This window comes from Telmatherina bonti, assembly GCF_933228915.1.
Source record: "Telmatherina bonti genome assembly, chromosome: 12".
Classification (NCBI taxonomy): Eukaryota; Metazoa; Chordata; class Actinopteri; order Atheriniformes; family Telmatherinidae; genus Telmatherina; species Telmatherina bonti.
Genome location: NC_136610.1, coordinates 1,339,229 through 1,360,816, shown reverse-complemented (window position 1 = coordinate 1,360,816; position 21,588 = coordinate 1,339,229). Strand labels below are relative to the sequence as shown.

The 21,588-nt window shown below is 44.3% G+C and overlaps 1 protein-coding gene across 2 annotated transcripts in view; it reads left to right on the top strand.

Annotated features, from left to right (window-relative positions):
* tctn1 (tectonic family member 1) overlaps window positions 1-21,588 on the top strand; it is an 86,349-nt gene that overhangs the window by 16,422 nt on the left and 48,339 nt on the right. For both annotated transcript variants that reach the window (XM_079249646.1, XM_079249647.1), the window contains 4 exons: window positions 13,088-13,190; window positions 13,674-13,786; window positions 15,242-15,262; window positions 17,002-17,136. In XM_079249646.1, the coding sequence (XP_079105772.1) occupies window positions 13,088-13,190; window positions 13,674-13,786; window positions 15,242-15,262; window positions 17,002-17,136 (372 nt within the window). The remainder of the gene's footprint in view (window positions 1-13,087; window positions 13,191-13,673; window positions 13,787-15,241; window positions 15,263-17,001; window positions 17,137-21,588) is intronic.

The following is a 21,588-nucleotide window of genomic DNA, read 5'->3' as shown; positions in this document are numbered from 1 at the left end:
CACTCAAAGAATTTGGGATAGTTGACATTTTGGGGGCACTACACCCATCTAAAAAGGACCATGCACTACTCGGCCCATAAGAACAGTCTTTCAAGAACTGACTATTTTTATACTGCTCAAATGGACTTAAATAGCTAAAAGAAAAGTGAAATTCAAGAAGCAGACATTTCACACCACTGTGGGGTTTATCTTCAAGTCAAACTAAATGGTGAAAATTACATTATGGAGACTAAACATTGGTATTCTAAATACCAAAACTGTATTAGAAGAACTAAAGAATATTATAATTTTATACCAAGAATAGAATGACAATGGAGAGGTTACACCTGTCATTTTATGGGATGCTCTGAAAGTGGTTATGAGAGGAAAACTTATAGCAAAGATGTCAGCAATGGAATAAAACAGAGTATAAACAAGAAAAGGCTAAGGTGTTTAAAATTAAACAACATAAAAACACTCGAGACCCTAAACTGCTTACAGGCATGGAAAAAATTAGGAATAATCTGGATCAATTACTAATTGCAGAGCTTGAAAAAAAATGTTTAAAACAAGCCTATTATGAAGTGGGATCTTGATCAACTAAACTATTGGCAAAAAGGTTAAAAAAGCAACAGAATGACAGAACAATCTACAAGATGAAATATGTTGATAATAATCAATTCATAAAAGACCATAATATAAATTTGTGAATTATTATGGACAGCTGTATAGCCAGCCCCTTTCTTTTAGCACAGATCAAATGAAAGCTTTTCTTGATGAGCTAGACTTGCCATCAATTGGGAAAAACAAGATGAACATCTGATCTCAAGAATTACAAGATCAGAGGTAGAGATAGCAGTAACTAAACTAAAACTGAACAAATCCCCAGGAAATGATGGCCTACCCAGTGAGTTGAATGAAACATTTGGTGAGCAACTAGTACCACTCCTAGAACAGCCATTTATTCATACACTAGAATTTGGAGAAATACCCCCATTTTGGAGGGAAGCAGTAATAATAGTGATCCCTAAGAAAATAACTGACTTGTTCAGACTACTGGCATATCACTGCTCAATGTAGATTACTTTATAAACTATATACCTCAGTCATTGCCAAAAGATGTGAACTCCTTATTTGTGATATTATTGATGAAAACCAGAAAGGCTTCATGAAAAGACGCTAAAACTCAGGACAGGATAAGGAGCCATACATATTATTGATTCCATCAAAACAAATAAGAAAAGTGCAGTCATAATAAGCCTCAACGCAGAAAAAGCATTCAATTGTGTGAATTTGGGCATTTCTGTTCATAGTTCTAGATAAATTTGGATTTATTAACAAAGCCATTGATTCCATTGGAACACTACCAAAAACCGACTGCAAGGATTAAAATAAACGCCAGCCTGACTGGGAGCATAACCTTAGAGCGGTCGACGAGACAGGCCTGTTGTCTGTCCCTAACCTTGTTTGCAATCTTTATCCAGCCCCAAATACTTATGTGCAGCAGTAACATACAAATAAGTTATTTAAAGAAACATACAATTCCAGATTTATTTTTAGGTTATGTCTCACAGTGGACGTTCACCTGACGCTCCATCATTTCTAAGTGGAACAACTTGCAAAATCACAGGCTCTTCAAATTCTTAGTTGCCTGACTTTATATAACTAACTAACCAACTACATAAAAGTAGATAAAACGTTAAGGAGGGACTTGGATAGGTGGAATATTATTTCATTAGATATCAGTTCAAGAATAGAAATCATAAAGATGATTAAAACCGCAAGCGGTGATATAGGCCCTCGCACCATGGCGCCGCTCGGCATAATGCCACCGCCTCCCCTGCCAACATCCTTCCCATGCCTCTCTCAACCTAAAGTGCAGCCAGACTGCACTTCAGGCCATTTAGGCCTTATGAAGGGTCACTTCCTGTCACCAAGGGGCGGGGCTAACTTATCATCTAATTATTGACATACAGAAATGTAAAGGATATGACTGGCATCATCTGTAGCAAATTTGGTGCAGGTCGGTTGTTTTTTGTGGGAGTTATGTCAGTTTTCCTTTTCGTTGCATCACATCTGCTTTGCTGCCCCGCCTCTCCTAAACGATATCCCCTATTAAAAGAAATAGCACAACTTTTAATCACACATGCCTCTTGAGCATCCTGACTCATTTGGGTTAAAGTTCTTAGGAGGAACTTCTCAAAATGCATGGCAAAGAAAATGACAGAAATGACCCCAAAAATGGCACCTTTTTCAACATGGCCGACTTCCTGTTTGATTTAGCCCATATGTCCAAGAGACTTTTTTGAAGGTACTGGAAGGTTCTACAAGTGTGCTGAATTTTATCCATGTCAGTCAATGTAGTGGGCGGGGCTGGGTACGCAAAATTTGGTGAGTTTTCGAGCACGTTCAGGCCTCCAAAAAAGCACGCGAAGTGTCCGAATAAAAATAATAATAATAATAATAACAATAATAATAATAATAATAATAATAATAATAAACACTGCAATTACAATAGGCCTTCGCACCTCCAAGGTGCTCGGGCCTAAATATACGCCACCTGTTTCAGTCATTCCCGACTGAGATAGCAGAAAAACAAACTAATTTCTCAATATAAGTGGAATGGTCGGGAAGCAAGAATTAAATGTGAAATGCTACAAATAAGTAAAGATAAAGGTGGAATGGCATTGCCAAACTTTAGGGAATATTTCTATGCAGCACAAATTAGACCTGTAATCTGCTGGTGTGAACAAGATTGTTTCCAAATGAAAAAACTTCACTTGTACAGGGAAGGGAACTCCAAAGTCTTATTGGAGATAGGGAACAGACAATAAAAGTAATCGACCAACTCGGTAGTGTCACACAATTCACACTAAAACTGGTTCAAAGTAGTAAACAAACATAAATTAGAGAAGAACCTTGAGATACTGCGATGGGCAGCCTATGACAGGCGCTTCATTCCTAGTCTCCATGATGTCACGTTCCAACAGTGGATTCAAAGTGACATAAATGCAATATTAGTAAAAATGGGAACTTGCTGGGAAGTTTTTTTGCCCAATGTTTTTGATTATTGTTGTCAATGTGATTATTAGAATCCTATCGACAGTTAATGGAGACGAGAGGGCGTACAGCCACATATGTAAAGTTGAGAAGGGAAGGAGAACTCAGAGTGGATATATCATTGGAAGAACTTGATCAGACACCCAGGAGCAGAAATAAACGCAATCAGAAATGTGAGTCATCTTCTCATTCTGCACAAAAATCATGCACTTTTAGGAGGAAATTTACCAGATAATAGTCAAAATATTGGGCTATAAAATACTGAAGTCTTACACATTAATGTCTTCGGGAAACATTTCAATGTGTCAACAGAAGACAGATATCTGATGAAAATAAAGTTAGCAGCCTGCAAATAAGCAATCAGAAGGAAATGGTACAACGTGGACCCGCCAACACAGCATGAGTGGCACAAAGTTGAGATATGTAAGGTAGCTGCTGACCCACAGGATGGGGACTCCAGAAGAGTTATGCTGGGAAAGATGGTTGAAGTGGACTGCTTACGCAATGTCAACCTAAAGACAACTGCACGGCTCAGAAAGAGACTCAGGGCAACCCCACCCCCCCATCTTCCTCTGCCAAATGAAAAAAGGACAGAATAAAGAAAAAGTATTAATAAATGTAAATCTCCTCTAAAAGAAAAACTCATCACTTTCAGTGAAAACCAGATATTAGCAGAGATAAGCCCAATGTCTCTCAGGATGAGTAACGTAGCCCTAATGCCGGGCGGACACTGTGCAATTCTAGAAATCTGACTGTCGGGGAAATGCTCCCTCTGCACGACCGGGTTTGTCCCTCCTACTCTATCTGACCCGACGACATGTGTACTCATACTGTAAGACTCCTGTCAGCCACGATTATTGACAACCACGACGAGTTGTCGGCGTCAGTCGGCGCGTGACGGCACGACGTGCTCGAGTGTGAACAACGAAAAACAAAGGTTCCTAGTTCCTATGACAACCACAGCGTGCCTGACAACAAGATGGCGAGCAGGCAGCCAGTTGTTGCAGTTGTGTGCGCTGTCTTGTGCACTGAAACGAAAAAACAAAAGAAAACCTCGTCTTCTCTCCATAGCTCTACTAATCTCTCTTCTAGCAGCTGTGTCCACCGCACACGTCTGAAGTTGGGCTTGCCCGTCATTGTTTAAAGCTCCGCCGGTGTCTTCTGCGCAGGTGCGAACGTAGAATCGTGACGTATCACCGCTCACACTGTACGAGCGACGGCGAACATTTCTGACATGCCAGAAGTTTGATCGGGAGGTCGCAGCATCATTGTTAGAACGTAGCAGCAATTAATCCTTCCTCATGAGTGTTCTCACACTGTACGGCTCCCGACCTCCCGACCGGACATCCCGACGCTGCCATGTTTCCACCATGACGCAGCGCGGTCTGCGACAGCAAAATCCTGGTGAAATCCCCTCGAAATCGCACAGTGTCCGCCCAGCATAAGAAGTAATAAAGTCGTCACCAGGAGTAATAGTCGGAATAAAGTAGTCCCAGGCGTGCAGTAGTCTGGAACTAAATAGAAAATGAGTGGAAATGGTGTTACTATCAGAACTTTTATGGTGGAGGTAAGAGGCCACCCTGTTGGAGATTTAGACTGTGTGTCTTGAAACTGGCCATCGTTGTTTGAATTGTTCCCTCAGTGACTGACCTGATGTTGTCATTAATGACAATTATGTATTTTATTTAAAAACACCTTTCATGTTACTCAAACACACTACAGTAAAGGAAGAAATGGGCAGAGAATAAAACAATGGCAAAAGAGAATAAACTACAGGCATAAGATATGCGGGACAGTGTGAGACTGAAGTGGTGAGTCTGAACTTAAAGGGTTGATGTTCCGGATGCTGGCCGGTAGCAGAGCTGCTCTCTTCCTCGGAGGCTGATGGAGGGGGGGCAGTGTGTCGACGATCTGACAGGAAGGGGGGCCAGGATGAGCCTGTGCAGCTGCTGCAGGATGATGTGGGGAAAGAAAAATGCCAGAATTCAGCAGCATCTGAAGCTGGGCCAGACCGAATAGTTCAGAACAGATGTGGTGTGGAGGAGAAGGGAGACGACGATATGCAGAGGGAGGGGCATCGGTGATGCGAGCATGAAATGATGAAGGTCGAGGGTGACACCCAGACTCTGACCTCGAAAGGAGAGGGAAAAACTCTCAGAGAGTGTACATCTGGATTCTATGAGATTCCATTCCCTTTAAGACAGATGGAGGTGAAGCAGGATTTTATTTCCAGTAAGCAGGGAGCGGAACTGGGCTAGATGGAGCGCTACAGCTGGGTGTCAGTTAGTGGAAAATATCACAAAGGAGAAGAAGGTAGAAGATTCACCCAGAAATCCCACAATAAGCAGCGTAATAAAAGCCTCCATATGAAACAGCCGTCGTAACTCCTGCCATGGCCTGCCGAGCTCCAGCTCCCTGCCTGCTCCTTGCTGGGAGAGGCTCCAGCTTCCCCAAGATGGACGGCTTGGGGACGGAAAGAATGAGCAGCAATGATAATAAAAAACATTACAAGAACAGTATGGTTCTGACCTGCTGGACCGCCGGGTCCCAGGATGTTCCGGTCCGCTGGGAGCCAGGATGTTCCGGTCCGCTGGACCGCCGGGTCCCAGGATGTTCCGGTTCGCTGGGACCCAGGATGTTCCGGTCCGCTGGGAGCCAGGATGTTCCGGTCCGCTGGACCGCCGGGTCCCAGGATGTTCCGGTTCGCTGGGACCCAGGATGTTCCGGTCCGCTGGGACCCAGGATGTTCCGGTCCGCTGGGAGCCAGGATGTTCCGGTTCGCTGGGACCCAGGATGTTCCGGTCCGCTGGGACCCAGGATGTTCCGGTCCGCTGGGAGCCAGGATGTTCCCGTCCGCTGGGACCCAGGATGTTCCCGTCCGCTGGGACCCAGGATGTTCCGGTCCGCTGGGAGCCAGGATGTTCCGGTCCGCTGGGAGCCAGGATGTTCCCGTCCGCTGGGACCCAGGATGTTCCCGTCCGCTGGACCGCTGGGACCCAGGATGTTCCCGTCCGCTGGACCGCTGGGACCCAGGATGTTCCGGCCCGCTGGACCGCTGGGACCCAGGATGTTCCCGTCCGCTGGACCGCTGGGAGCCAGGATGTTCCGGTCCGCTGGGACCCAGGATGTTCCGGTCCGCTGGGAGCCAGGATGTTCCCGTCCGCTGGGACCCAGGATGTTCCGGCCCGCTGGACCGCTGGGACCCAGGATGTTCCCGTCCGCTGGACCGCTGGGACCCAGGATGTTCCGGTCCGCTGGGACCCAGGATGTTCCGGTCCGCTGGGACCCAGGATGTTCCGGTTCGCTGGGACCCAGGATGTTCCGGTCCGCTGGACCGCCGGGTCCCAGGATGTTCCGGTCCACTGGGAGCCAGGATGTTCCGGTTCGCTGGGACCCAGGATGTTCCGGTCCGCTGGGAGCCAGGATGTTCCCGTCCGCTGGGACCCAGGATGTTCCCGTCCGCTGGGACCCAGGATGTTCCCGTCCGCTGGGACCCAGGATGTTCCCGTCCGCTGGGACCCAGGATGTTCCGGTCCGCTGGGAGCCAGGATGTTCCCGTCCGCTGGGACCCAGGATGTTCCCGTCCGCTGGACCGCTGGGACCCAGGATGTTCCCGTCCGCTGGACCGCTGGGACCCAGGATGTTCCCGTCCGCTGGACCGCTGGGACCCAGGATGTTCCGGCCCGCTGGACCGCTGGGACCCAGGATGTTCCCGTCCGCTGGACCGCTGGGAACCAGGATGTTCCGGTCCGCTGGGAGCCAGGATGTTCCGGCCCGCTGGACCGCTGGGAGCCAGGATGTTCCGGTCCGCTGGGAGCCAGGATGTTCCGGTCCGCTGGGAACCAGGATGTTCCGGTCCGCTGGGACCCAGGATGTTCCGGTCCGCTGGACCGCTGGGACCCAGGATGTTCCGGTCCGCTGGGAGCCAGGATGTTCCGGTCCGCTGGGACCCAGGATGTTCCGGTCCGCTGGGAGCCAGGATGTTCCCGTCCGCTGGGACCCAGGATGTTCCGGTCCGCTGGGAGCCAGGATGTTCCCGTCCGCTGGACCGCTGGGACCCAGGATGTTCCGGTCCGCTGGGAGCCAGGATGTTCCGGTTCGCTGGAACCCAGGATGTTCCGGTTCGCTGGGACCCAGGATGTTCCGGCCCGCTGGGACCCAGGATGTTCCCGTCCGCTGGACCGCTGGGAGCCAGGATGATCCGGCCCGCTGGGAACCAGGATGTTCCGGTCCGCTGGTCTGTTGTGTGCAGAGCACATCATGACTTAGACCTGGTGCATGAAACTATTCAATACTAGGAATAACAGCAGTATTTATTTTAAGAAAAAGAAATAAAAATGTGACTGCTAAGTTTGAGAAAAATATCAATGTCTTAGTTGTTTTTTCATCTGTGCTTAATGCACACATTAAAATTCTGACAGTAATGTCACCATCTGCTCCTTGAATAAAGAGGATTTGCAGAAAACTGCAGTTCCTACTTCATCCGCTAGAGGCTGCAACACAGGAAATCCCCATAGACTCCCATGTTAAAAAGACCAACTTTACAGCAGAAATAAATATGTTTACAGCTGGAATAAACATGTTTACAGCAGGAATAAACAAGTTTATAGCAGGAATAAACATGTTTACAGCAGAAATAAACATGTTTACAGCAAAAATAAACATGTTTACAGCAGGAATAAACAAGTTTACAGCTGAAATAAACATGTTTACAGAAGGAATAAACGTGTTTACAGCAGAAATAAACATGTTTACAGCAGGAATAAACATATTTACAGCAGAAATAAACATATTTACAGCAGAAATAAACATGTTTACAGAAGGAATAAACATGTTTACAGCAGGAATAAACATGTTTACAGCAGAAATAAACATGTTTACAGCAGGAATAAACATGTTTACATCAGAAATAAACATGTTTAGAGCAGAAATAAACATGTTTACAGCAGGAATAAACACGTTTACAGCAGAAATAAACACGTTTACAGCAGGAATAAACATGTTTACAGCAGGAATAAACATGTTTACAGCAGAAATAAACATGTTTACAGCAGGAATAAACACGTTTACAGCAGGAATAAACATGTTTACAGCAGAAATACATGTTTACAGCAGAAATAAACATGTTTACAGAAGGAATAAACATGTTTACAGCAGAAATACACACGTTTACAGCTAGAATAAACATGTTTACAGCTAGGATAAACATGTTTACAGCAGGAATAAACATGTTTACAGCAGAAATAAACATGTTTACAGCAGAAATAAACATGTTTACAGAAGGAATAAACATGTTTACAGCAGAAATACACGTTTACAGCAGAAATAAACATGTTTACAGAAGGAATAAACATGTTTACAGCAGAAATACACACGTTTACAGCTAGAATAAACATGTTTACAGCAGAAATACACGTTTACAGCAGAAATAAACATGTTTACAGAAGGAATAAACATGTTTACAGCAGAAATACACGTTTACAGCAGAAATAAACATGTTTACAGAAGGAATAAACATGTTTACAGCAGAAATACACACGTTTACAGCTAGAATAAACATGTTTACAGCAGGAATAAACATGTTTACAGCAGAAATACACATGTTTACAGCAGAAATAAACATGTTTACAGCAGGAATAAACATGTTTAGAGCAGAAATAAACATGTTTACAGCAGGAATAAACACGTTTACAGCAGAAATAAACATGTTTACAGCAGAAATACATGTTTACAGCAGAAATAAACATGTTTACAGAAGGAATAAACATGTTTACAGCAGAAATACACACGTTTACGGCTAGAATAAACATGTTTACAGCTAGGATAAACATGTTTACAGCAGGAATAAACATGTTTACAGCAGAAATAAACATGTTTACAGCAGGAATAAACATGTTTACGGCAGAAATAAACATGTTTACAGCAGGAATAAACATGTTTACAGCAGAAATAAACATGTTTACAGCAGGAATAAACATGTTTACAGCAGAAATAAACATGTTTACCGAAGGAATAAACATGTTTACAGCAGAAATACACACGTTTACAGCAGGAATAAACATGTTTACAGCAGAAATACATGTTTACAGCAGAAATACACACGTTTACAGCTAGAATAAACATGTTTACAGCAGAAATACACATGTTTACAGCAGAAATAAACATGTTTACAGCAAGAATAAACATGTTTACAGCAGAAATAAACATGTTTACAGCAGGAATAAACATGTTTACAGCAGGAATAAACATGTTTACAGCAGAAATACATGTTTACAGCAGAAATAAACATGTTTACAGAGGGAATAAACATGTTTACAGCAGAAATAAACATGTTTACAGCAGGAATAAACATGTTTACAGCAGAAATAAACATGTTTACAGCAGGAATAAACATGTTTACAGCAGAAATACACGTTTACAGCAGAAATAAACATGTTTACCGAAGGAATAAACATGTTTACAGCAGAAATACACACGTTTACAGCTAGAATAAACATGTTTACAGCAGAAATACACATGTTTACAGCAGAAATAAACATGTTTACAGCAGGAATAAACATGTTTACAGCAGAAATAAACATGTTTACAGCAAGAATAAACATGTTTACAGCAGGAATAAACATGTTTACAGCAGAAATACATGTTTACAGCAGAAATAAACATGTTTACAGAGGGAATAAACATGTTTACAGCAGAAATAAACATGTTTACAGCAGGAATAAACATGTTTACAGCAGAAATAAACATGTTTACAGAAGGAATAAACATGTTTACAGCAGAAATACACGTTTACAGCAGAAATAAACATGTTTACAGAAGGAATAAACATGTTTACAGCAGAAATACACACGTTTACAGCTAGAATAAACATGTTTACAGCAGAAATAAACATGTTTACAGCAGGAATAAACACGTTTACAGCAGGAATAAACATGTTTACAGCAGAAATACATGTTTAGAGCAGAAATAAACATGTTTACAGAAGGAATAAACATGTTTACAGCAGAAATACACACGTTTACAGCTAGAATAAACATGTTTACAGCTAGGATAAACATGTTTACAGCAGGAATAAACATGTTTACAGCAGAAATAAACATGTTTACAGCAGGAATAAACACGTTTACGGCAGAAATAAACATGTTTACGGCAGGAATAAACATGTTTACGGCAGAAATAAACATGTTTACAGAAGGAATAAACATGTTTACAGCAGAAATACACACGTTTACAGCTAGAATAAACATGTTTACAGCTAGGATAAACATGTTTACAGCAGAAATAAACATGTTTACAGCAGAAATAAACATGTTTACAGCAGGAATAAACACGTTTACGGCAGAAATAAGCATGTTTACGGCAGGAATAAACATGTTTACGGCAGAAATAAACATGTTTACGGCCAGGTACAAAAATCCATATACACACACACATACATATATATATATATATATATATATGTATATATATATATATATATATATATATATATATATATATATATATATATATATATATATTTATGGATTATGGAAACAGTTTTGCACAGTGGAGCATAGTTTGGGGAGCGCACAAGCACAATGAACCACCACAACTGACTGAGCCTGATTTACTGTCCATTGAAGAAGGCCTTGGTTGAGCAGGAACAGTTTGACTCTGTTCTGGTTGTTATGATGAAGAAACTCCACGAGGATCCAGACAGAAGGGGAGCCTGAGATAGTGTATGATAGGAAGAGGGATCATTTCATCCCCTTCATCTCGATGGAAACCACCAGAACCTTCCTGATTAAATTCAAACAAACATACAAGAATACTTTCTTCATCCCAGAGAGGAAATTCATCAGCTTCATCCGGCGCCGCCTTTCAGCAGAGAGGAGAGAAACATCACCAGGTAAACGTGGGCTGGAGGAGTTTCTCTGTACCGCCCTACAGGCCATCTAGACATTCCCAACAAAACAACAAACAAAACAACAAAACCCTCAAAACAGAAAAAAGGAAAAATTCAGACAATCACAAGGAAAAGACACAGGAGGGCGTGGCCACGGTGGGATCTCCCAGCATAGCCAATCAGTTCGCAGCCGAGAGGGGCGCCTCCAACCAACTCGCAGGCCAGACTGGTATCCAGTTTACGCTCCAGCTCCATCACCGCATGAGTTCCAGTGCTGCTAGTTGCTCTCCATCGTCCATCACAGATCCTCCAGACTTAGAGACACACCAGGAAACCCCACTCCAAACAGCGGAAACCAGTTATCATAAGTCCAGTTGTGTAGAAATCCCCCACAGAAAGAAGCAGCAGACACATGACCTTCATCACGTTTCCAGCAGCATGCACTCCGTGAGGACCAGGTCACGACCTGCAGGTCCAGTTCGCCCGCGAGACCAGATGATTCTGATTCAGGAGGAAATGCAGAAAGAGACGGACGGTATGAAGGAGCAGAGTGGGAACAGAGGGAGGGAAGAAGCATCCGTCCTCTCAGAGAGCAGACAGAAAAGGTCGTGGAGCAGAAGAGGAACCAGCCGTGTGGCAACAGGCCAATGCTATCAGTCTGTATCGTTGCTTTTGGTCCGGCCGTGGTGAGCAGACCCAGTTGGAGGTCTGGCCTTCCATGATGGGCAGACCCAGTTGGAGGTCTGGTCTTTCATGATGGGCAGACCCAGTTGGAGGTCTGGTCTTTCATGATGGGCAGACCCAGTTGGAGGTCTGGCCTTTCATGATGGGCAGACCCAGTTGGAGGTCTGGCCTTTCATGATGGGCAGACCCAGTTGGAATGGTAAATGGACTTGTACTTCTATAGCGCTTTTCTAGTCATACAGACCACTCAAAGCGCTTTACACTACTTGTCACATTCACCCATTCGCACACACACTCACTCAACACACTCATACCCCGATAGGCACATCGGGGGGCAGTTTGGGGTTCAGTGTCTTGCCCTAGGACACTTCGGCATTTCAGGGGAAGCCTGGAATTGATCCCCCAACTTACCAGTTGAAGGACAACTGCTCTTCCTCCTGAGCTACAGCCGCCCCGAGGTCTGGCCTTTGGGCAGACCCAGTTGGAGGTCTGGCCTTTCATGATGGGCAGACCCAGTTGGAGGTCTGGCCTTTCATGATGGGCAGACCCAGTTGGAGGTCCGGTATTTCATGATGAGCAGACCCAGTTGGAGGTCTGGCCTTTCATGATGGGCAGACCCAGTTGGAGGTCTGGCCTTTGGGCAGACCCAGTTGGAGGTCTGGCCTTTCATGATGGGCAGACCCAGTTGGAGGTCTGGCCTTTCATGATGGGCAGACCCAGTTGGAGGTCTGGCCTTTCATGATGGGCAGACCCAGTTGGAGGTCTGGCCTTTCATGATGGGCAGACCCAGTTGGAGGTCTGGCCTTTCATGATGGGCAGACCCAGTTGGAGGTCTGGCCTTTCATGATGGACAGACCCAGTTGGAGGTCCGGTATTTCATGATGGGCAGACCCAGTTGGAGGTCTGGCCTTTCATGATGGGCAGACCCAGTTGGAGGTCTGGCCTTTCATGATGGGCAGACCCAGTTGGAGGTCTGGCCTTTCATGATGGGCAGACCCAGTTGGAGGTCCGGTATTTCATGATGGGCAGACCCAGTTGGAGGTCCGGTATTTCATGATGGGCAGACCCAGTTGGAGGTCTGGCCTTTCATGATGGGCAGACCCAGTTGGAGGTCCGGTATTTCATGATGGGCAGACCCAGTTGGAGGTCCGGTATTTCATGATGGGCAGACCCAGTTGGAGGTCCGGTATTTCATGATGAGCAGACCCAGTTGGAGGTCTGGCCTTTCATGATGGGCAGACCCAGTTGGAGGTCTGGCCTTTCATGATGGGCAGACCCAGTTGGAGGTCTGGCCTTTCATGATGGGCAGACCCAGTTGGAGGTCTGGCCTTTCATGATGGGCAGACCCAGTTGGAGGTCTGGCCTTTCTTGCTGTGTTGGGTTTGCCTGCAGCAGAGAAACCATCAGTGGGACCTTCTTCCATCCTGATGGCAAGCTAACGGCATTTCAGGAGGTTTGTTGTCCTGTTGCTTTTAGTTTGGAGACGTGATGCTGACGGCAGGACCAGGCGAGGACGTAGGGATGTTCTACCTTCCAGCTGCTGGCGTCTCCACTGACTGTCTGAACAACAGTCCTGCAGGTAGGTGGACACAGAGAACCTGAGGTCAGCCAGACGCCTTCATCCCTGCAAGCTGATTGGATCGCTTCACATCTACGACATCGTGTTCCCCCGTTCTAAACATTCAGACATAAAAACTGGTTTTTCACTCAGACTGTAAACCTCATGTTAGCTTCCTTGTAGAGTGGGTGGGAGTTGTGGGTGTGTGGTGTAGTCAGAAGGATTCAGAGCCTTTCTAAAGCCTTAAACTCGTATCCTGAACAAGGAAACCAAACCAAAAAGTCCTCCACAGCGAGAAACAAAGTGTGTTTCAGCTCCATGATGGAACCAGGCGGTGTTGTGTCTGATTAGTCCTCTGGACAGGCAGGTAGGAGCGGAACATGCCGGCCTTCAGGCTGCTCCTGAAACCTTATAGAAGTTGGAACACACGATGCAGTGTGAAACTGCAAAGTTAAATTTCTTCTGTTATCATCAGCGCTTTTGTTTTCCTGCTTTCATGTCCAGCGTTCCTGCAGGATCAGAGGAGTGTGTGTGGTCAGCGTGTGGTGGTGGAGCAGGACTGCAGCTCCCTGCCGGCGCTCAGCGTGGACACCTACACCGACATCCGTCTGTCTTCTGTGAGTTTCCCAGCAGCACCGCGCATCACTGCACCTTCGCTGTGATTAAAGGAACATGTGTACACATTTACACGTCCCAAGTAGGAAGTAAACACAAAGAGAAAGCAGGGATTTCCACGTTTCACCAGGCCACATCTGTCCCGGTAGAACGGCAGAAAAACATGACGTCATTGTGAATCTGATGGTGGAACAGGAGAACCGGTCCAGCAGGACCACGCTGAACCACATCCTGATGATGGAACAGTAGAACTGGTCCAGTAGGACCACGCTGAACCACATCCTGATGGTGGAACAGCAGAACTGGTCCAGTAGGACCACGCTGAACCACATCCTGATGGTGGAACAGCAGAACTGGTCCAGTAGGACCATGCTGAACCACATCCTGATGGTGGAACAGCAGAACTGGTCCAGTAGGACCATGCTGAACCACATCCTGATGGTGGAACAGCAGAACTGGTCCAGTAGGACCACGCTGAACCACATCCTGATGCTGGAACAGGAAAACTGGTTCAGCGGGACCACGTTGAACCACATCCTGATGGTGGGACAGTAGAACTGGTCTGCATTGGACCAGCAGCATGGTGGGACAGGAGAACTGGTCTACATCAGACCAGCAGCATGGTGGGACAGGAGAACTGGTCTACATCAGACCAGCAGCATGGTGGGACAGGAGAACTGGTCTACATCAGACCAGCAGCATGGTGGGACAGGAGAACTGGTCTACATCAGACCAGCAGCATGGTGGGACAGGAGAACTGGTCTACATCAGACCAGCAGCATGGTGGGACAGAGAACTGGTCTACATCAGACCAGCAGCATGGTGGGACAGGAGAACTGGTCTACATCAGACCAGCAGCATGGTGGGACAGGAGAACTGGTCTACATCAGACCAGCAGCATGGTGGGACAGGAGAACTGGTCTACATCAGACCAGCAGCATGGTGGGACAGGAGAACTGGTCTACATCAGACCAGCAGCATGGTGGGACAGGAGAACTGGTCTACATCAGACCAGACCTTTCACCAGTATAAAACATCTGGAGCTTCATGGAAGCAGAAATCCAGCAACAAGGTCCAGCAGAGCATCTGGAATCCTGGACCAGACCAGATGGGACGATATTCCAGCAGCTGGTCTCCTCACCTCCCAGATGTTTACAGATGTTATTCTTCATAAGTTCTGAATAGTCCAGTCCTCCGAGGAGGAGGAGGGGGAGAAGTACAAGCCCTCATGCCTGCTGCTTAGCCCTTCCCCACACGGCTTATGTGGCAGGTTTGATTAGTTTCCATCCTGGATCCAGGCCATTTCAGGAGATCTCAGTCAGTGCTGGTTCTTCTGGAAAGGAAGGTTTATTCAGCAACATGAGCAGAGTTGTCTTTCAAACCTCCACTCCATGAAAAATGTTCCTGAATTTTACTTTCTGTTCAAGATAATAAACATTGTCCCTTCTGGTCCACAGGGGAAGAAAACACACGCAGATGTGAGTATTCTGTCATTTTATAAGTTTTTCTGCACGTTCAGCTCTTCTGGTCTCATTAGCAGCTAGAGTTCAGGAGCGGAAGGATTTAATGTGACCAGTTAGCTAGCATGCAGGTATTTTTATGGTGCAAGGAAGCTGAAGTACCCACAGAAAACCCACACAGACAGGACGACTGAGTGTTGACCCTCAGGCTCAGCTGTAGGGAACGTCCCTCCACTTTCCTCTGCACCGTGTCTTCTACACTACACTGACCCTGAGGGGTCAATGCATTGAACCAGAAAAACTTCCGGGCCTGGCACGGGAGGCCTGTTGGTCCCAACCAAGTAAGATTGCTTAAAACCGAACCAGATTTTTCCCACGACTAAATTTCAGTCGTCGCTAAAGACAACAGTTCTGTGAAGTCAGGGGGGAAAAAGCAGGACAGAGACTGAGGAGGCTACAAGGGAGTAGGGAAGGGACCAGACAGAGGAGGAGAGAGGGGGGAGTCCTGAAGGAGGGTGCGGAAAGATACAGATTTCTGGATGGGTAGATGGATGTTTAGATGGATGGATGGGTAGATGAATGGATGGATAGATAGATGGATGGATGGATGGATGGGTAGATGAATGGATGGATAGATAGATGGATGGATGGGTAGATGGATGGATATGTAGATGTATGGACGTTTAGATGGATGGTTTGGTGCATAGACAGGTAGATGGATGGATGTTTAGGTGGATGGATGGGTAGATGGATGGATAGGTAGATGGATGGATGTTTAGATGGATTAATGGATGGATGGATGTTTAGATGGATGGATGGGTAGATGGATGGATGTTTAGATGGATTAATGGATGGATGGATGTTTAGATGGATGGATGGGTAGATGGATGGATAGGTAGATGGATGGATGTTTAGATGGATTAATGGATGGATGGATGTTTAGATGGATGGATGGGTAGTTGTGTGGCTGTTCAGATGGATGGGTGGGTATATGTATGTATGGATGGATGTTTAGATGGATGGATGGATGAATGAATGGGTAAATGGGTGGACGTTCAGATGGATGGATGGATGTTTAGATGGATGGATGGGTATATGTATGGATGTTTGGATGGAATGATGGATGTATGGATGTACAGATGCATAGATGGATAGATGGGTAGATTGATGGGTGGATGGGTAGATGGATGAATGGATGGATGGGTAGATGAATGGATGGATGGATAGATGGGTAGATGGATGAATGGATGGATGGGTAGATGGATGGATGGATGGGTAGATGTTTAGATGAATGGATGGATGGATAGATGTATGGCTGTTTAGATGGATGGATGGGTAGATGTCTGGATGTTTAGATGGATGGATGGATGGGTAGATGTATGGATGGATGGATGAATGAATGGATATTTAGATGGATGGATGGGTAGATGTATGGATGTTTAGATGGATGGATGGATATTTAGATGGATGGATGGGTAGATGTATGGATGTTTAGATGGATGGATGGATGGATGGATGGGTAGATGTATGGATGTTTAGATGGATGGATGGGTTGATGGAGAGATAGATGGATGGCGATATGAGCAGGTAGATCTTCTGCTCTGCTGTCAGTCTCTCTTTAAAAACCTTGAAGCTCCAACATGAACAAAAGGCAGAAAAACTACGGTGGCAGTAGCAACATGTCCACATAATTAATCTTTAAATGAAATTTGGAATAATGCAACAAGAAAAATCAGTAGCCGACTGTGTTCCTGCAGACTGTTCCTGTGGAGGTGAAATCAGTCATCCTGCAGTCTGCAGAGGGGATGCAGACGGAGTTGACCATTGGTGGTGGAGAAGACCTCCATCCTATTCTTCTCAGTCCCACCCACTGTGCTAATGTGGTGCTGAAGGTGAGTCCTCCAGGTTTCTGTATTAAAATCTGCTTCTTCCACACATTCAATTTCTTTTCTGACCAAACGATACAAAGCTTCAGGTTTTAATCTTTCAGCATTGTGCTGGTGTCAGTAGGTATGGTGTTGTACTGCACAGTGACTGAGCTCATGGTTACTTCATACTTACAGGTCACCCATTAAGTATTGAGCAGTTAAAGACACATTCTGTACCTTTCTGACCTGAAAAGTCCACGTTCCGGACTTGTTCAATGACATAGTGAAATCTACCATGTTTATTTCTAGAGCTGCTGCTGCCCAGCAGCATCACGAGGCTTAGAAACTGACACTGTACAACCACACTTGTGTGTTTTGAACACACAATGTCACTGATTTATCAAAGAAATGCAAGAAGATTAAATGAGAGAGATAACAGGTCAGAGGTAGGATGCAGGATGGAGGCTGGATTGGCCATTGTTAGGGGGCGCTGACAGGAAAATGACAAAAATTCTGTAGGGGGTCGTCATAGAAAAAATATTAATGTAACCTGTAATCACAAAGTGTTTGGATGATAAGTAAAACAATACAGTTGACTTAACTGAGCATATTAAATGATTTTTCAATTAATCTGATACGTGAAGATTTATCAATTTTTACATCTCAGACCTGATTCATTCCAGACAAAGTTGATTTAACTATCTTTCTGTAACATTCCTACCCCCAACACTTACGGGCTTGTTTCCCCCACTCCAATAAGTGAAAACCTTTTTCCTGCTCTCAAAGCCTCATAAACAGTTTCCACAAGAAACTTAACTGCAGAAGCTGAGAACAACCTGCAAGATGTCGGCAACAGCGTCCCGTGGCCTAGAGAACAACCTGCAAGATGTCGGCAACAGCGTCCCGTGACCTAGAGAACAACCTGCAAGATGTCGCCGACAACGTCCCGTGGCCTAGAGAACAACCTGCAAGATGTCGCCGACAGCGTCCCGTGGCCTAGAGAACAACCTGCAAGATATCGCCAACAGCGTCCCGTGGCCTAGAGAACAACCTGCAAGATGTCGCCAACAGCGTCCCGTGGCCTAGAGAACAACCTGCAAGATGTCGCCAACAGCGTCCCGTGGCCTAGAGAACAACCTGCAAGATGTCACCAACAGCGTCCCGTGGCCTAGAGAACAACCTGCAAGATGTCCGTCAACAACGTCCAGTGGCCTAGAGAACAACCTGCACGATGTCCGTCAACAGCGTCCCATGGCCTAGAGAACAACCTGCAAGATGTCCGTCAACAACATCCCGTGGCCTTGAGAACAACCTGCAAGATGTTGCCAACAGCGTCCCGTGGCCTAGAGAACAACCTGCAAGATGTCGCCAACATCCCGTGGCCTAGAGAACAACCTGCAAGATGTCGCCAACAGCGTCCCGTGGCTTAGAGAACAACCTGCAAGATGTCGCCAACAGCGTCCCGTGGCCTAGAGAACAACCTATACAACCCTGATCATTATCCAACCCCATACTGTCAGACATGTTGCTCATTGAAGTTGGTTTTCTGTCACATCTTGTTTTGGAAACAATTTAGCTGTGAAATGAAGAATGTTAACAAGTGAATTTGGCAAGAGAAGAAACCGAGTTAATGTGCCTGCTGTGTAGAAATCACAGTTTCCCCGTACTGTCTCAGCTTTTTATGGTGGTTGATGTTAAATTATAGAAAGACTTTGATCAAAAGTGTCAAAAGTAAAAACAGAAAGAAAGTACAAATGACCTGATAGAATAATAGAAAGCCAAAGAGAAGAGGTGAGACATCATACTCCTCAAAACAGGTCTGTGGACAAATGGGTCTCAGCAGAGGGAGTTTCTCCAGGGGAACAACTGGTGGCAACAAGGAAAGTAAACAACAACAACCAAAACCTGTTAATTCAAGTTAAAAAATAAACTGTGGGGAAATTACCTTAACGGTCATATAACATTTTTATTGTTAAAATGCTTCAAAAAGAACGAAGTTGTCTTTCCTGCAAGAAATGTTACTCCTCATACACCTTCAGTCTCACTTCAACCATTCAAGCATCAAACTCTTCAGCCAATTCAGGAGATGCAGTATGTGCTGTGACTTTTGGTCTTTGTAACACTTATAGTTTTCAAGTTATTCAAGTATTTGTAAATTTTTAAATACCGTTCCTGTGATTGGACAAAACGGAAAAGGAAGCTCAGCGATTGGTCCATTTTTTGCAACGGTACACAGGTACACATTGGGTCGGGTTCAAATCCAGTTTTGAACATTGTGCATCATGATGGTGTGCTAGTAGTTGCACACAGAATGTTGTATACCTTTCCATCAGAGTGTTCAGTTTCAGCTACAAGGTGTGCGGTTAATTTGTGGACTACCTGCACAAAAAGTCAATCTCTGTAAAATATCTGAAGACAGATTTATACAGATGTGGAAGGAGGTAATAAGTTGTACTGTGTGGTAATATTTGGTGAAATGTTACTGTTTGGATTCAAATCTACAATATCCAGTACGAAGGCCCATTCTCATAACCACTAGGCCACCATTTTGCCCCAATATACATGTGTGGAAAAAAGGAAAACATTTCTATTGAAAAGAGGATGTTCAAGGTACTGGTAGAACTGTTGAAGAGTTTGCTCTTGGCATAAAAATGCCTTTTTAGAATTTCCACCAGCGTGTCATCAGCAGGATTGCTAAAAGAGAATGGCTGAACTAAATTGCTGTGAAGAAGGAGAAGCCATTGATCTTTTGGTCAACTGAAAAGCACCATAGACTGAAAAGCGCAGAGTTTCTTTTAATTCCTGGTCTTAGAGTGCTATTTAGTGGCGATAAAGTAAATGTTCATTTTAGGTGCCATCAATAGGTACTACTAATAGGTACAGAGCTGACTTGATATAACAGGCCCTCTTGTTATATCATTATTTTTATAAAAAAAAATAAAATTAAAAAAGCCTTAGCTGATACTAACTATGCTGATTTAGTTGGTAACAAACAGACTTTGCTGGTTGCACTACACACAAAAAAGCCAATCACAAAAAAGGGAAAGGTTGAACTAAACTGCTGTTGGTCAACTGAAAAGCACCATGGACTGAAAAGCAGAGTTTCTTTACATTTCTGGTCTTAGAGCGCCATCTAGTGACCATGTATAGGAACACTTATCTTCTTTTGGTGCTATGAATAGGTACTATTAAGAGGTACTAAGCTGACTTGATATTTTTTCAAAGAAAATGGGAGTCATGACCACAATGTACCAGATACTGAGAACCGGTGAAGACTTTTGAACCAGCTAAAAAAGTTTGACTTGATAATAAAATTTAAAATTTGTGTTTGGTTGTTAAAATCACTGTGAACAATCACTTAAATCTGCTGGTCTTTTAAAATACCTGTATTCTCAAATAATAACATTATCTTTTTTCTACATCAATAATGATATTGCAATTTGCACTGTAATACTCAGGTATATTTTGCCTCCTCTTAGAGCCGTAACCTTGATTTTACAAAGTTACGCCCCCTTATTTTAAAAAAAAAAAAACCAAAACATTGCAAAAACTCTGAGCCTACGCTACCTATGCTAATTTATATAGTAACAAACAGACCCTGCTGGTTGAAGAACACAGCTGGGAGCAATAATCTAACTTGACACATTGTGAATGAAAACAGGTTTGAAAAAAGTAAAGTTCCACCATGCATTTATGTAAAACCTGTTGGATTTTAAGAAGCACAAAGCAGATTTACATTTAGAAACATCTTTATTTGTACACGACAGTTATAAAACTCTGCCAAACCAGTAATAAAGTGGAAGTTGTCAGTATTTATATGGCTGCCATGTACCGGCCACTGGAAACTGGTGCAGAGCTCTGACCTTGTTGAAGCAATTTCCTGCTCATTATGCAAAAACTGAGCTGAGCTGCATTTTTTCAGTGTCCAATCTGCATTTGGTTTGAAGGGCTCTCAGCCAATCACAAGCCTGAATTTATTTCACAAAATGCTAAATATCTCAAAATCAACAAAAGTTTGCCATAACAAAAGTCATTCTCATGAATGTTCAACCTTGCACATGTTTTTGCAATCCCACTGATTACACCCTGCTGCAAGTGGAAAAAAAAGGTGTTCCCATCCCAACTGGAAAAATTTCAACACTTTTTCCAAGGTCTAACTAAGAACTAGCAGTGTAGTGAGTTAGTCAATGTGCTTCAATACAGGAGATCATGGGTTCAAACCGGATGTGAGGTAATTAGAAAAAATGTCAGTTGTGCATTTTTTTTTTCAATTTCTTATACTTTTACAATTTCATTTGAATCATTCAGCATAGTTCAATAAATTGGCATTCACAGTTGCTATTATTTCAATAATAGCTGTTTCTAGTTATTTATTAGTTTTTTATTTTAGAATTAAGTTACACAAGTGAAGTGAGGCCTATTCATAAATGTATGATCAAAAGTTAAAAAACTATCTCACAGTGGAAACACACTAAG